A 14,517-nucleotide genomic window follows, 5' to 3' on the forward strand; every position below is an offset into this window, starting at 1 on the left:
TTATCTGTGGTTTTACTGTCACTATTTCAGTTGACCCTCTATCAACTGTGGTCTGAAAATTCCAGAAATAAAAAATTCATGTTTTAAATTTACACCACTCTGAGTAGCAGGCTGAGATCTTGCACTGTCCTGCCCTGTTCCACGCAGAACGTGAATTATCCCCTTGTCCAAAGTATCCAGGCTGTATTTATGTTAGTCACTTAGCAGCCTTCCCAGTGATCAGATCCACTGTCTGTCTGATAACTCTACTTTAAAAGGATCTCAGGTCACCAATGATCTTCACGTTGTCTAACGGATGATTTTAAGATCTCATCTCACTGCCATTCACAGATGTTTCAGACAGTGGACCACTCTCGCCTTCTGAAATACTCTTTCCTTGACTTTCTTAGCTCCGTACTTGCCTGGTTTTCTGCTGGCCTTGTTCTCTCTCCTCCTCCCACTTTAAATGCTGGTGCTGCTCAGGGCTTAGGTTGCCATCTGCAGGCAGATGATCCCCACATTTATGTCCCTCTTCCTAATCTTTATTCAACTGCTTATTTGCCATCTTCACTTAGATGCCCCACAGGAATCTCTAACATGCACGACGTTGTCCTTCTTCTTATGCTCCCATTTTGGCAGCTGTCGCACTGTTCTCCTGTGGTCCTAGCCAGAAACTTGCAAGTCATTTTTGAACTTCACTGCCCTTCAACCCTCACCTCCAGTTAGTTAATTGCCACGTCCCTGCCCATTCTATTTCCATAATATCTCTCAAACCATCGCATCTGTCTCCATTCCCCTGCACCCCTCAAGTCCAGGTTCCCACTGTTTCCTTTCTAATAAAACTTTTGTTTTCCGCTGTATTTTGGTGTCTTGCTCAATTCTTTGTTCGAGACATCAAAAACCTGGACAACACGCCGGGAGAGGACCCCACTCTCTGGTAACATCTTCTATGACCCCATTTCTCTCCACCCTACTCTCAATTCAATGATTTTTAACTGCTTGCTTTTTTGTATTGTTTCACTCTATATGTAATATATCACTAAATAAGTTTCATCTTTGAGGTAGGAATTTAAGACGACAAATTCTCCCTTGTGTTTTCTTTCTAAAGCAGCAGCCTCGGCTGGTGGGGAGGGAATAGATCAGGGGTGAGCCCAACCACCTGCTCAAGAGTGATATTGATGCAGGACAGGGCAAACTTCCCCAAGTTGGGGTGAGACCAAGCTCTGCAGAGAAAAGACAGTACTTTGGCAGAGAGTGTAGAAAGAATTCAACACATGCGCCCAAGTTAGTCAAAAGAAAAAAGGGTAACACTCCACAGAGCATGGTCTCTCTAAGGCACAGAGAGGGCCCCCAAGTAGTAGGGAATTCAGTTTATATATCGCTCTTTAGTTCCTGGGAGTTGATGACTTGGTTTACCCATTTCCTTTGATATGGATATACAGTGAGAAAGGATAAGGGAAAGAGTATGTAGCTTGAAAGGCCTGCTGGCAGTTTCCAGGCTTTAATCCATAGGTTCTTCATGGTTTTAGCCATAGGGAATGAACAATTTTGTGTAGGGCAGCCCCTTAAAGACTCTGTTGTTCCCGTTTCCCCATACACTGGTGTGGGGAATGGGTTGTTAGCAATCGTAGTAGAAATCTCCCTTTGTTCTGAAAGGGTCCTCCAGGCCTGGCTGCAGGGCTGATCATATTGCAGTCTCTGAACATAGCTTGATTTAACATTTTAGTTCTCTTGTCTCCTCCCTACATTAATACCACTGCTCCAAGACCTGACCAGAAACCTGGAATGAGGGTGTCAACCACTGGTAGGGACTCCCTGCAGCTGCCTTCTCACTCTCTCCTGGGGTCGAAGGAGGACAGATCGCTCTGGACAACACCCCTAACTGCCCAGGGCTGGCTGAGAGTTTGGCCATTGGATGTTGGGATCAAGCAGAGCTTTACCGCTTTCTGGGTCCCTCAGAAGTAAGGAGGAAGGGGGCTAGAGAGAGAGGGTGGAGTCTCTAAAACAACTGCAAAAATAAGCACTTTATTAAACAACAGGATTCTCAAGGAGTGGGGGCTTCCAGAGGCATCACTGGGCTGCACCGTCAAACCTCGGTGTGTCGGTGGGAATCTGGGGCTGAAAGAAACTATCCAGGACTTGCTGGCCTTGGCTGAGCTTCTTCTGGCTGGACAGAGTAGACACCCGAGATTTTTTGGAACTCTGTGCAGAAGCCGAACGAGGCACTTAGTGGGGGCAGCAAAGAATCCTATCCTACCCCTCCCCTTACTTCACTGGTCTAGCTAAGTCTCCTAGCCTGAATGTTATAAGGCTTCAAGCCTATCTCCAGATTTGCCTCTTTAATCAACTCTCTAAAGGGCAGGCTGAAATAATCTTCCTCAAATGTAAATCTGACTCCTCTCTCCACCTAAAATGCTTCAGTGGCCTTGTGTTCACCACGGCCCTGACTAGTCTCATTTGGACCTGGAAGGACATCCTTATTACTGATTCCCTTACCAAATTGGGAGAAAATGATTTATTTCTAGGACCCAGATTACCAGCTGTTTCTTCCAAGCAGCCTTTCCTGATCCTTGCCTCCCAGACAGAACTGAGTGCTCTCAACTTCACATCCTACAAAATCTAGTGCAAACATTTCACACACTTGTGATGTCTCCATCATTTGCTCTTTTCTCCCCTTTCCACCTGGACCCCAGACTGTAAGGTCTCCAGGCCACAAACTATTCCTCTAGCCCCAATGAAATCTGGAGTGGACAATGTTTACCCAAATATTTGTTACTTAACTCACTGAAAACCTGTGGATTCAGGCTTACGGACAGATGGCTGGATGGGGGCCAGGGAACTCACCTTGCAGGTCCCTGGCTGTTGGTCCTCATACACACGGAACACCTAGTGAAGAAGAGACGGGGAGAATGCAGGGCTGGCATCTTCCCCCAAGAGCCAGAGCCCTGTGTTCTGTCTTTAATTTCATGGCCCAGCACTTTGTTTAAAATGTTTTTTTTTTTTTCTGTTTACATACTAATAGGTTCATGCAGAATATATAGGAAACACAAAAAAATATAGTACGACAACAAAGGTAGTGCCTTTTTCATGGCAGTGGAGATAGCTGCAGTGCGAAACTCCTCCCGGGTCAGCCAGCGAGCTCCAGGTGGTGTGATGGTCACTGGGGTCTCCCCTCCCAGGGCCAGACCGTACACGTGGTATGTCATCTTGATGTGAGAGAAGGTGTGGACCACCTGGAGGGAGTGCCAAGGAGCTGAAAGAGGCCTGTGGATGTGGCTGAAAAAGCCATCTCTCTTGGCTCCTCCACTGCTTACTCACCTGCCCAAGGTGCTGGAGGCGGGTGGCTGGGAGGGGCCCAGCCCAACTCTGCAGTTCCTGCAGCAGGGCCTTGTGCTGATGCTGTCCTGAGGGCTCCACAGTCACGGATGGAAACTCCCACAGTCCTGCCAGCAGACCTGAGACAGGGCAGCCAGGTATAGGTTAGGCCTTGGATGCTGACTCTTCCATTTCTCCCCTTTTGCTCATGCCACTGCCCTCTACTCCCAGGATCCAGGTACCTACCTGAGTTGGGCCTCTGTACCAGCAGAATTTGGGCGCCCCCAAGGGCCCTGGGCTGCTCTAGAACACAGATGGCAGAACATTCCGCCCTGGGGGCCCTGCGGCTGGCCTTTCTGGGAAAGTTGGCCACACCCAGGGTCTGGTCCCATGGCTCTGTAGGAGGTGCGCAAAGCTGGCACTGTCCATTGTTGGAAACTGGGAAGAGAGATCCCCAAGCCCCACTCAGGCCAGGTGGGCTTAGGTGCCAGGCCCAGAGAGTAGGCCTTGGCCCAGCTCTGCAGAATCTTACTATGTAGGATGAACTGGAATGAGGCTTCCACAGGCCCTTCCTTGACAGTGCAGAGAAGGGCTGGGATTAGGGCTGGCACTCACCACATTCCTCCACATCAGGACTGCCTGGCAGGCTCTGTGAGGCTTGGAGCTGCTCCCACTCCACCTGAGAGGCATAGGGCGCGATGTCACGGGGCAGGATTTACTCCCTAGTACCCTTGCCTGCCTCTACCCCAGATGGCTCACCCTCTGGTGTGCCCGGCACAAGCTCTGCACAGGGCACTGGCTGCAGAGTGGGCGCTGTGGGGTGCACACTGTGGCCCCAAGTTCCATGGCTGCTTGGTTAAAGTCTCCTGGCCGGACTGGGTCTACCAGCTGCTGGGCTAGGCTCCTATAAAAAGGAAACATTGCTGTGAGCCAAAAGCCCTTTGGAAGCCCCCTTCCCAATATCACACATTACCCTAATATCCTACCAGAGCTGCTGGGAGACAAGGGTACTGCTGGGATCGGCACCAATGGCTCGGACACGGCAAAGCACCCGTACTACATTCCCATCCACCACACCGGTTGCCTGGCACAGAGGAGTCCATGAGTCAGCTTGGTCTCGAAGGAAGAAAGGTGAGCATACAAAAAGTAAGGGGTGAGTTATTGGCTCACCTGGCCAAACGCAATGGAAGCAATGGCTCCAGCTGTGTACCGCCCCACACCAGGTAGGAGCCGCTGCAAGGTCTCTGCTGTACGTGGCACATGGCCCTCTAGCTCCTCTACCACCTGAGTGGGTGGGAAGTCAAGGTTAAGAGACACCCAAGGCCCTGCTCGGGGTTTCCAACCCTTCCTGCCACCCTCTCACCTTCCGGGCTCCCTCCTGTAGCCGCCGGCCTCGAGAGTAGTAACCCAGGCCAGCCCAGAGCTGATTCACTTCCTATTTGTGAAGTCAGAAGTCAGAGATATCAGCGGTCAGTCCTCTGCTGTCCCCATTCCTCTTACCTTAGCGTGGCTCTCACCTCCAGGGAAGCACTGGCCAGACTCTGCAGTGTTGGCCACTTCTATACCCAAAAGGCAGGCAAAAAGAGATAAGGTCAATGGTGAGGGCAGTGGAAGAAGCCTTCTTTACCCCTACCCCACAGGACAGGCTCTAATCTAGGGTCTGGCCCATGACCCTCCCCTTCTTTCCCTGAAGTCACCTGCATCCATCGGGTATAATAGTTGATCACCGTGGCAACCTGGGTCTGCTGCAACATGACCTCTGAGACCCACACTGGGGGAGAGGGGTTGGCATGAGGGCTCTGCTGACATGCCTTCATCCTAGTCCACAGCCCCTGACCCCAGACCTAAGGGCATCCAAGCAAAGCAGCTCTGCTCTCCAATGTACTCACCAGCATATGCCCGTCTGTCCAGGTCTCCCTCACCCTCTGCCTGCCAATACAACCCCAGATGGGGAGTTAGTGTGGAGGGGACTGGGTACCAGCCTACCACCCCACTATTCTTGTACCTTGCTTGCATACCAGCCTTCTCCATGGTAGGTCTCGCTTCTCTCGGTCATACCAGCTCAGCAGGCTCTCCCGGAAGACTGTGACCTCAGCTGCATCTCTGAATAGATGGTATGAGGAGACAGGGACCTGCAACACTGCCTCCTTCTGCCGCCTGGACAGGCCTGCTGGGGCCTCAGGAAACTCAGGAATTGTCCCTGCATAGGCTGTGAACCAGGGATCTGAGGCACTGTAGCCTAGCTGCAATTTGTTCCCACTTAAGGCTTCCCCCACCTCCAACCCTTTGCTTAAGCTTTGCACCTGTAGTCAGACCAGAGTTCTCTAGCCGTGTGTACCCTTGGCCAAGTTTCTAGCCTTAATTTTCCCAGGATGGTACTGCTGGCTCCCCTGTCTTTGGATCATAATGAAAATCCAACATTTTTAGCCAAGCATAATGTATACCTATGCAGGGCTTTCCCGTTTACAAAATACTTTCAGGCTGATAAACTCATTTGATCCCATGAGAGCCACATGAGGAAGGCAATGCACAGACTACTGCTCTATGTCACTGCTAAGAATACAGCCATTCAGAACAAAGTCACACATGAATGTCAGAATTAGATCCTTAATTAGTCCCTTAATGCCTTGATACATACCCTGCTTCTTCCCTAGCTTGAATCTGCCCCCTTTTATGGTCAATGAGACCAGGCCCTGAGTCTTTGACTAGAACCAAGCTCCTCACCACCAGGTGCAGAAGGCTTGGCCTGGTTGTTGCTGAGGTTATGATTCTCCCTTCCCTCCTGGCTGGATGCCTTCTTCCTATGACGACTTCCCACAGCTGCTCGTGGCTTCTTCATGATGGCCTAGAACACAAAGACCCAAAGTAGTTGGCCACAACGAGGCTGAATCTTGGGGCCCTGCAAGGGGTAAAGCCATCTCCCTCCCTATACCATTAACATAGTTATCTAGCTTTTCTCAAGGGCTCCTCAGATGCTCATGCATTTGCCCTCGACTGGCTGTGGCACTGAGGTAGGATTGAACTTCTCCAAGTGGCCTCGGAGGGACCATCATTAGTATAGTCCTAGAGACACTCACAACATAGGAGGCCAGGGCTAGGCTGGGTGAAGGACCAAAGCTTCCTGTGTGGGAGCACCTGTGTATCCCTGATGTTTACTGTGACTATGTGTGTGAACAGGGGTTCTGCATATGTGTCTAGAATCATGGGAGTAGGTAGGTAGTTTATTTACTTCGAGATGTAGCATGTTCACAGAAAAATGACCTTTAACAATCATCTAGTCCAGACCTTCATTCTATAGAAAGGAGAAACCAAGGATTGGAGAGGGGGAAAGATTTGCCTAACAGTAGATGGTAAGCCAGGGGAAAAGAGAGATTAACTATTTTTATTCTTAATCTTTTCCTATCTGGAAAATCATAGCTGGGTGGCACTTAACAACGAGAAAATGCATCTGGTTGATCGTCACTGCTCCCTTACTATACTTCTGGCTACTTTTCCTCTAATAGCTGACTGTAGTTAACAGTGAGTGCTTACTAAATGTCAGATCTTGTGGTAAGTGCTTTACCAGATTTTTTACTCAATCTCCTGATGACTCCATTAGGTATGTTCTAGCATTACCTCTGTTTTTGTTATAAGGAAACTGAGGCTTGTATAGAGATTAAGCAATTTGTCTATTCTAATCAAGGTCTGCCTCCAGAGCCTGCATTCTTGCACTCTTGCGCTCTGCTATACTGCAGTCCCTGCTGAACCTCTGGTTCAAACACTTCCCTCAAATTTTTGACATCACCACCTCATTTTCATCAAAAGAGCTTGCTTCCTCTTTCACAGAAAAGAATGTACAAACTTACTTCCATCTGCACTCTCCTCCTCTCCTCCATTATATGAAAGAATGGTCCCTCCTAAATTGTCTAAGCTCAGGGTCCTGTTCTTTCAATGCCCTCAATAAGAGCCACCCCCTTCTCCCCTTCAGAGCCAAACTTCCTTCACCTAACTAACTTCCATAATTCATTCTACAACCCACTTGCCATAAAGTAAAGCAATCTTTTAAGACATGATCATGCCATTTTCTTATTTAAAGCCTTCCATAGCTTTTCATTAATTCACTGAACAAATATTTATGAATGCTTACTATGTGTCAAGCAGTTTTAAATACTTGAAATACTTCACGAAATGAAATATCAAAAGTTCCTTCCCTAAGAGTTTATATTCTAATAGGGGCAGACAATAAATAATACACATAAGTAAATTACATAGAATATTGGATGATAAAGAGGAAAAGTAGAGGAGATGAAGGGGATAAAAAATGGCAAAGGGGTGGAATGTTGCAATTTCAAAGAATGCAGTCAAGGTGGGCCTAAAGTGATATTTGACCAGTGCCTTAAAGCAATAGAAGAAATGAGCTATGTGGATACCTGTGGGAAAGGAATCCTAAGGAGCATCTAAGGATGGTGCCTGATATGTTTGTGGAATAAGGAAACCTGTGTGGTTAGAATGGAATGAGGAGGTAATAGGAAATAAGGTCAGAGAGGTAGAGAAGGTGGGGGGCACAGGATCACAAAGTACCCTGTAGGACACTGGAGGACTTTGGCTGTCACATCCATTGCTCTTAGAATAGAAGCCAGTCAGTCCTCTTATTAAAGCCTTGTAGGCTCCGCTCCAGGGCCCCGTCTGCCTCATCCCCTGAATCACTGTGCTCAGCCATGTTTACCTGAAATACATGCTCCAATCCCCAAGTGTCTGTCCATCTTTAGGTCTCACCCAATCCATTTCCTCTGCTTGGACAGCTCTTCTCCTATGCTTTACCTAACATCTAATTCTGCAGGTCTTGATTTAAATGTTCAAATCAGCTCTCTTAGTCTTACCCTCTTGTGTATCTAGTTCTCCATTGTTGCTCTTATACCAGTTGCAATTTCACATTTATTTGTGATTCTTTGATCAGTGTCCACTTCCCCAACTTGACTGTAAAACTCCATGAAAGCAAGGGGTGGGTCTCTTTTGTTGACAGTTGTGTCCCCTGAGCTGAGCACAGTGCTAAGTAAATTGTATATAACAAATACTTCTTAAATTAATTAATGGGATGAGGGAGGTTTCCTGTTTTTAGAATGGGAGAAATCCAAACAATTCTGAATAATGATTTACAAAAAAAAAAAAAAAAAAGAAGAAAAAAAAAAAGGACTCAGTTGAAAGCCAAGTTGAAGATGAACTACAAACTGAATAACCAAGAAAAGGTCGAGAGTCCTTGGTGAGCTGAGAGGATGGGAACAGGTACTCTTGGGAAAGGACTGGTCTCTGGTAAGGCGACCTCTCACCCTCACGGTAGCAGAAGTCATATCCAATCACCGTCTAGGGTCAACCGTATCTCCTACTTGCTTACAATTTGTCCCTTTCTCTTTGTCTCTACTGCCGGAGTCTTAATTCAAGTCTTTATTATCACCTGTGTGGATTATTTCAAAAGCTTTCCTACTAGTGAGTGGGTGGCTCTAAATCCTCCGCAGCCTCGTCTTTTGTCTCCCTCCCCGCCTCTTTCACTTCCCGGAACACCGTAAACTTCATCTTCCCAAGGAACTTGCCCATTCCCAGAAAATCCTTCCCCACCACCTCCCTCCTCTCTTTGCCCACCTCCTATGCGTGCTTTAAGCTTAGCTCCGGCGGTACCACCTCCTCTGAGGACCTCCACTCCCATCCCGGAGCCGTACTGATGACAGCGCAAAGCCCAAGCCCCACGTTCCCACCCTGTAGTACGCGAAGAAATTACCTCCCACGCCGTGTCCCGCGACAACGCTTCCCAAGGGGAGTGGTTTCGGCCAATCCGGGCCGGGAGTTGGACAGCAACAGCCAATAGGCTCCCAACTCGCTCGTTACTGAGTCCTCGGTGCCAAACCCGGGAGGTCTGAACAGAAGTACGGCCCGTCACCGACTCCGGAGGCGAGGGGCGGCCCCCACCCCCGACCGCAGCAGTAGCGCTAGGAGACGAAGCGGAAGTCCCGCGTACCCACAGACTACTCAGGCGAGGAACGCGTGGTGTCATGGCCGCCGACAGTGACGATGGCGCAGCCTCAGCACCGGCGGGCTCTGATGGTGAGTGGCTTTTCAGGGGCCGCCTTAAAAGCCTGTGCTCTTCAGGGGAGGGAAAGGCCTTGGGCTCACAGTTCTAGAAATGGACCTCAAGTTTCAGAGGTCTAGCTTCTTCCTTCTGAGCCAGCCACGAGGAGACTACACGTCCCAGTGTGCACCGCGACTCTAGCTGCAGAAGCCTGAAGTGTTAGGAACACAGTCCGTGTAGATGGGGGCATGTCGGGAGATGTAGTCTGGAGCTCGTTAAGTGGGGCAGGTTGGGAGTTGTGGTCCAAAGGAAGTGGGACGTACTGGGAGCTCTGGGCATTTATCAGGCTTTGGGGCATGCAGGCTACTGCCGCTTGAGGCTGCTAGGGCACCATGGGAACGGTAGTATGTAGCCTGTTGGGAAATTAAAGGTGTTGAACTCCTGAACCAGTGCCAAATAGTTTCTGCAAGACATGACGGGGAAAAACCTCACAGATCATCTAGTTCAGCCGTCTTCTTCCAGGGATTGTGGTGCTGAGAGATGAATGATTTCCCTAAGTCTCAGATAGGCCACTGAAAGAGCCAGGTTCACTCTCCCCAAATTCAGGGCACTGTTCAGTCCTATGTGTAGAGCATGCCTAATACAAAGGACTGAGGGGAAAGCTGCCATGTATTTCTTGCCTTGATTGAAAGTGCCCCTACCTCCACCCCTACCCCAAGCCATGGCCTAGTTAGGTATCTGTTCCTCCAGGCCCTGCTTGAGCATTAACATCCATCCTCCTCTTTACCCCAGGTGGTGTCAGCAAAAGCCCAAAATCTGGGGAGGAGTTAGTAGTCCAGGTTCCTGTGGTGGATGTGCAAAGTGACAACTTCAAGGAGATGTGGCCATCCCTTCTGTTAGCCATAAAGACAGCTAGCTTTGTGGCTGTGGACACGGTGAGGATTGGAGAATGGGGAGGGCAGTTGGTTGTGAAAGGGCTGGTGCTGGTAACCTAACTCAACTCCCTTTACCCACCCATAGGAACTGAGTGGGCTTGGGGACAGAAAGAGTTTGCTGAACCAGTAAGTATAAGGCTTGATCCCTTTAGCTCCAACCTGGACAGAGGGCTGGGATGGGGGGAAGTGTGGTGGGCATACATGAACCCTGGAGTGGTGGTCACAGGCCTGGGTGGTTTAGGTCCTTAATGGGGCTAACTCCCAGCCACAGCCACCCCAAACCCAACCTCAAGGTGCATCGAGGAACGTTACAAGGCCGTGTGTCATGCTGCCAGGACCCGTTCTATCCTCTCCCTGGGCCTCGCCTGCTTCAAGCAGCAGCCAGACAAGGTACGGGCTGATTTTAATCCCACCCCAGGTCTGTGTCTGGGGGAGAGGAGGGTTAAGATCCTGGGGAACATAAGGTATGACGTTTTCTCTCACAGGTTTTATGTAACAGACCATTTTTCTCTCCTAGGGTGAACATTCATACCTGGCCCAGGTGTTCAATCTGACCCTGCTGTGCATGGAAGAGTATGTAATAGAACCAAAGTCTGTGCAGTTCCTGGTACAGCATGGCTTCAATTTCAACCAGCAGTATGCCCAGGGTATCCCATACCACAAAGGCAATGACAAGGTAGACCTCCAGCCTTGAGATTGCCCCTTCTATGACTTCATTTCTTCCCACCCTAGGCTGGGTGCACTGGGAAGATCTGCTTCTTCGGGAGTATGGGGAATCACTAGTGACAGGGCTAGGGAAACAAGACTGATACATGGGTGAATAGAACTGGGTTAGGCAGGGAGGGAGAGCTATCCAAGTGGGGGAGCTTGGGTTAAATATCCTGCAAAAGAGGCTCCCCAAGGAACTCTGCCCTTCCTGATGACCCCTTTCTTTCCACTCAGGGTGATGAGAGCCAGAGTCAATCAGTGAGGACACTGTTCCTGGAGCTAATCCGGGCCCGCCGGCCCCTGATACTGCACAATGGTCTCATAGACTTGGTATTCCTATACCAGAATTTCTATGCACACCTGCCTGAGAGCTTGGGAACTTTCACTGCTGACCTGTGTGAAATGTTCCCAGCCGGCATTTATGACACCAAATATGCTGCTGAGTTTCATGCCCGCTTTGTGGCCTCCTACCTAGAATATGCCTTCCGGAAATGGTGAGGGACTGGTTAAGGGGAAGGGGTGGGGCCTGGTGTAAACCTATTTCATTCATTTAAGATATTTATTGGGCACCTACCATGTGCCAGGCACTGGTCTAGGTGCTGAGAATTCAGCAGTGAACAAAACAGACAAAAACTCCTATTCTCATGGAGCTTATGTGCCAGTGAACCAGTACCCTCTTATGCTATTGCAGTGAGCGGGAAAATGGGAAGCAGCGGGTAGCTGGCAGCCCACACCTTATCCTGGAGTTCTGCAGCTATCCTTCTAGCATGAGGCCCCATATTGACTACCGCTGCTGTTTACCCCCTGCGACTCACCGTCCTCATTCCACCAGTGTCTGTGACAACTTTTCGGTGAGAACACCTACGCATTTCCTGGGGGAGGGGAGGTTCTGATGCCTGGAAACCCTCTGTAAGCCTCTTTCCTACCTCTAGGCCTATGGTTGGTGCCCCCTGGGATCACAGTGTCCTCGGTCCCATGATATTGATCTTATCATTGACACTGATGAGGCTGCCATGGAGGATAAGCGGCGACGGCGACGGCGGAGGGAAAAACGGCGGAGGGCTCTGTTGGGCCTGCCTGGGAAACAGACCTCTGGGAAAACTGAGGATGGGCCTCCCACAAAGCAGGTCTGTGGGGATGGCCTCAAGGCTAAGGAAATTGAACAGGAGGTGGCTGAGGATGAGAATAGCAACCAGGCTGTCTCTGAGCAAGGTCACAAAAATGACTTGGAGATGGGACTTAAAGCAACGAGGCCTGAAACAGCTGACATAGCTACCTTAGAAACACCAGGGAATCAAGCCAGTTCTAACCCAATGCCTGGGAATGGACTGCATCGGGCTGGGTTTGATGCCTTTATGACAGGCTACGTGATGGCCTACGTGGGAGTGAGCCAAGGACCCCAGCCCTGTAGCCCTGGACCCTGGCTATCTGAATGCCGCAACAAGGTATACCTGAGTGGCAAAGCTGTACCCCTCACAGTGGCCAAGAGCCAGTTCTCCCGTTCCTCTAAAGCCCATAACCAGAAGATGAAGCTGGCTTGGGGCAGCAGCTAACCCAACTTCTACCTAGTACCCAGAGCCCAGGAAGAGAGAGAGAAGCTGATGGTGAGACAGGGGTCTGGGTCACTAGCTTGTGAATGTCCTACTCTCAACTTCTACAGAGTTGGGGAGGGGAGGCTCCTGACAGATACTGCTGCATTGCTCCTGGATCTTCTCCTTTACCCCAGAGGCTGAGAAACAAAGGTACAAGTAAGAAGGCCAACCAGTACCTGTAATACCGACTTTATTTTTAGATCTGAAAGTGTCTTGGGAAAGTTTTACCAAAAAACTCAACAGAAACAAGTTATGAAAATATTTGACCAGCTTCATCTTTGGTTGTTTCTTATTGCGGCTCTGTAAAGACAGACTGTTCTGGTAGCTCCAGCCATAGCAGGAAGAGAAGAAAATCCATGTATAAACCATTTAACCAATTGGGTGTATCCCATGTTGACAAACACATAGAGCAGGCCCTAAGGCCTACAAAACCAACCCCACTCCCAACCACAAGGTTGAAAGTCTTATAGGGCAGAACATTAAGACTCCTTCATAAATATGAAAATAGATTAATTAGCTGGAAAGGATCTTTGAATCGATTAGCTAAGAGCCATGACCACCATGCTGCCTTGCCTTCCCCTTGCATAGAAATGTAGTGACGTGGTCTGACTGTGCAGTAAGTGCAAACAGCAATTATTCAAGTCTTAGACATACTGGCAAGAAGCACCCCAGTGTTTAGGTCTGAGAAATTGTCATGCCCTTTACAACCTTCTGGTCAGCTCCAGGTTTCATCTGGTAGCTTATATGCCTTGGGAAAGGGCAAGAGACAGACCTGGAGTGGGAGAAGAACCTGGGGTAATAGCTGCTTGCTAGCTCAGACTAGAACTAGGACTCCTCTAGTTCTGTCTGCAGAAGTGCATTGGAGGGTCAGGTGGGAACTAGAGCTCCTTGCTGGATTTTAGAGGCGTGGTATCAGCTGTTGGCCCTAACAAGGAAGGCCTCTCTGCTGCTTTCCCTCTCATACATAGCCATTGAGCACTGGGAGCCCCAAAGTTGAGCCTGGCTTGGCCTAGCCGGACTGCTCTGTAGACCCTAGGGAAGAGTCTAGGCTAAGTACCAAGGGGACCCTGTGATTTCAGCTCAAGGTCCATCCCCAACATGAGGCAGGGATTAACCCCCTTCACCCTTCCTGCTCTCCCTGGGTTTTCAGGCATATGCCTGAGACAGAGAAGGAGACTGGAGCCGAGCCTTGTGGCCTTTCTTCTTCTACCTCCATTTCCTCAGAGGCAAGGCACGGACTGGCTCCCTGAGGCCTGGGCCCAAAACCATTTTCTTCCTGAAGACTAGAGCAGTCCATGGCCTCATGGGCTGGAACAACTGGTAGGGCAGATGCTCGGAATGGTGGGATCTCTCTTACTCTGTACTTGAGACTACTGAGGCGTGGTAGGGGCCCATCAGATAGTGATTCTTCTCGGCCCACAAATGGACAGGCCTCTTGATGCAAGAACTCTGGTGAACCAGGCAAAGAACGCCATCGGCGAGCAGGTGGGGCCAGGGGTTCCTGCCAATCAGCCACAGGCAAAGTTCCAGGCCCTGGTGCATCCAGGTCAAATACCAGGGAGATGACAGACTTGCTGGGCAGGTCAAAGAACTTGATTTTGCCACCCTTGAGGTCCTGGCGAGCACTGAAAGGGTTGATTTTGGGTGTGCGGGCAGCACCACCTCGTGGCTGGTAGTAAGGGTCCAAGACACTCACTGTACGTGGAGGCTTACTGGAGAATATGTCTGACTGGCTTCGAGACAGCCAGATAGTACGTCTTGGGCATGGGGACTTGGGAGGGATCTTGTCATCCAGTGAGCTCAGTCGTTTCACACCAGGTCCTTTCTCCAAGAGTCCTGAAGAATAGCACAAGTCAGGGTTACTTTCACTAGCCATAACAAATAGAAACGGCACTTTGTACCATAGGGTGTCTTCACTTTGGAAAGCAAAGCAGGTACTGTTATCCAA

At 49.7% G+C, this 14,517-nt stretch overlaps 3 protein-coding genes across 11 annotated transcripts in view; 1 reads left to right on the forward strand and 2 right to left on the reverse strand.

Moving 5' to 3' along the window:
* Positions 1-1,982: 1,982 nt before the first annotated feature.
* MUTYH (mutY DNA glycosylase) lies at positions 1,983-9,401 on the reverse strand. 6 transcript variants are annotated; one of them, XM_016137804.2, is made up of 17 exons: positions 9,284-9,401; positions 9,047-9,181; positions 6,019-6,139; positions 5,313-5,503; positions 5,184-5,223; positions 4,992-5,065; positions 4,812-4,853; positions 4,658-4,729; positions 4,465-4,578; positions 4,281-4,378; positions 4,054-4,198; positions 3,910-3,973; positions 3,541-3,732; positions 3,298-3,434; positions 3,060-3,212; positions 2,824-2,865; positions 1,984-2,181 (listed from the first exon to the last, which is right to left on the reverse strand). In XM_016137804.2, the coding sequence occupies exons 1-17, from the start codon at positions 9,317-9,319 to the stop codon at positions 2,050-2,052; spliced, it is 1,788 nt and encodes a 595-aa protein (XP_015993290.2). In that variant the 5' UTR covers positions 9,320-9,401; the 3' UTR covers positions 1,984-2,049. The 6 variants fall into 6 exon arrangements, with proteins under 6 accessions (XP_036089167.1, XP_036089166.1, XP_015993290.2 ...); XM_016137803.2 differs by having other exon boundaries at positions 5,313-5,461; positions 9,047-9,350; XM_016137802.2 differs by having other exon boundaries at positions 9,047-9,350.
* On the forward strand, positions 9,248-12,830 carry TOE1 (target of EGR1, exonuclease). The gene is made up of 8 exons (XM_016137812.2): positions 9,248-9,369; positions 10,127-10,269; positions 10,355-10,395; positions 10,563-10,659; positions 10,787-10,945; positions 11,212-11,471; positions 11,669-11,828; positions 11,910-12,830. Exons 1-8 carry the CDS (start codon positions 9,318-9,320, stop codon positions 12,528-12,530), a joined length of 1,533 nt encoding a protein of 510 aa, XP_015993298.1. The 5' UTR covers positions 9,248-9,317; the 3' UTR covers positions 12,531-12,830.
* TESK2 (testis associated actin remodelling kinase 2) overlaps positions 12,743-14,517 on the reverse strand; it is a 104,923-nt gene continuing 103,148 nt past the window's right edge. For all 4 annotated transcript variants that reach the window (XM_016137808.2, XM_016137807.2, XM_016137806.2 and 1 more), the window contains one exon: positions 12,743-14,405. In XM_016137808.2, coding sequence (XP_015993294.1) covers positions 13,690-14,405 — 716 coding nt within the window. In that variant the 3' untranslated portion in view covers positions 12,743-13,689. The remainder of the gene's footprint in view (positions 14,406-14,517) is intronic.

The sequence above is a fragment of the Rousettus aegyptiacus genome, unplaced genomic scaffold (genome assembly GCF_014176215.1).
Source record: "Rousettus aegyptiacus isolate mRouAeg1 unplaced genomic scaffold, mRouAeg1.p scaffold_m13_p_1, whole genome shotgun sequence".
NCBI lineage: Eukaryota > Metazoa > Chordata > Mammalia > Chiroptera > Pteropodidae > Rousettus > Rousettus aegyptiacus.

Coding starts and splice junctions, on each gene's coding strand:
- MUTYH (XM_016137802.2), bottom strand. CDS start 9,319: ATGACACCACGCGTTCCTCGCCTGAGTAGTCTGTGGGTACGCGGGACT. Junction 4,579..4,657: donor TACAGGAGGGAGCCCGGAAG/GTGAGAGGGTGG, acceptor CCACCCACTCAG/GTGGTAGAGGAGCTAGAGGG. Junction 3,733..3,909: donor TCCTGATGTGGAGGAATGTG/GTGAGTGCCAGC, acceptor CTCTCTTCCCAG/TTTCCAACAATGGACAGTGC.
- TOE1 (XM_016137812.2), top strand. CDS start 9,318: ATGGCCGCCGACAGTGACGATGGCGCAGCCTCAGCACCGGCGGGCTCT. Junction 9,370..10,126: donor AGCACCGGCGGGCTCTGATG/GTGAGTGGCTTT, acceptor TCTTTACCCCAG/GTGGTGTCAGCAAAAGCCCA. Junction 10,396..10,562: donor AGAAAGAGTTTGCTGAACCA/GTAAGTATAAGG, acceptor CCCAACCTCAAG/GTGCATCGAGGAACGTTACA.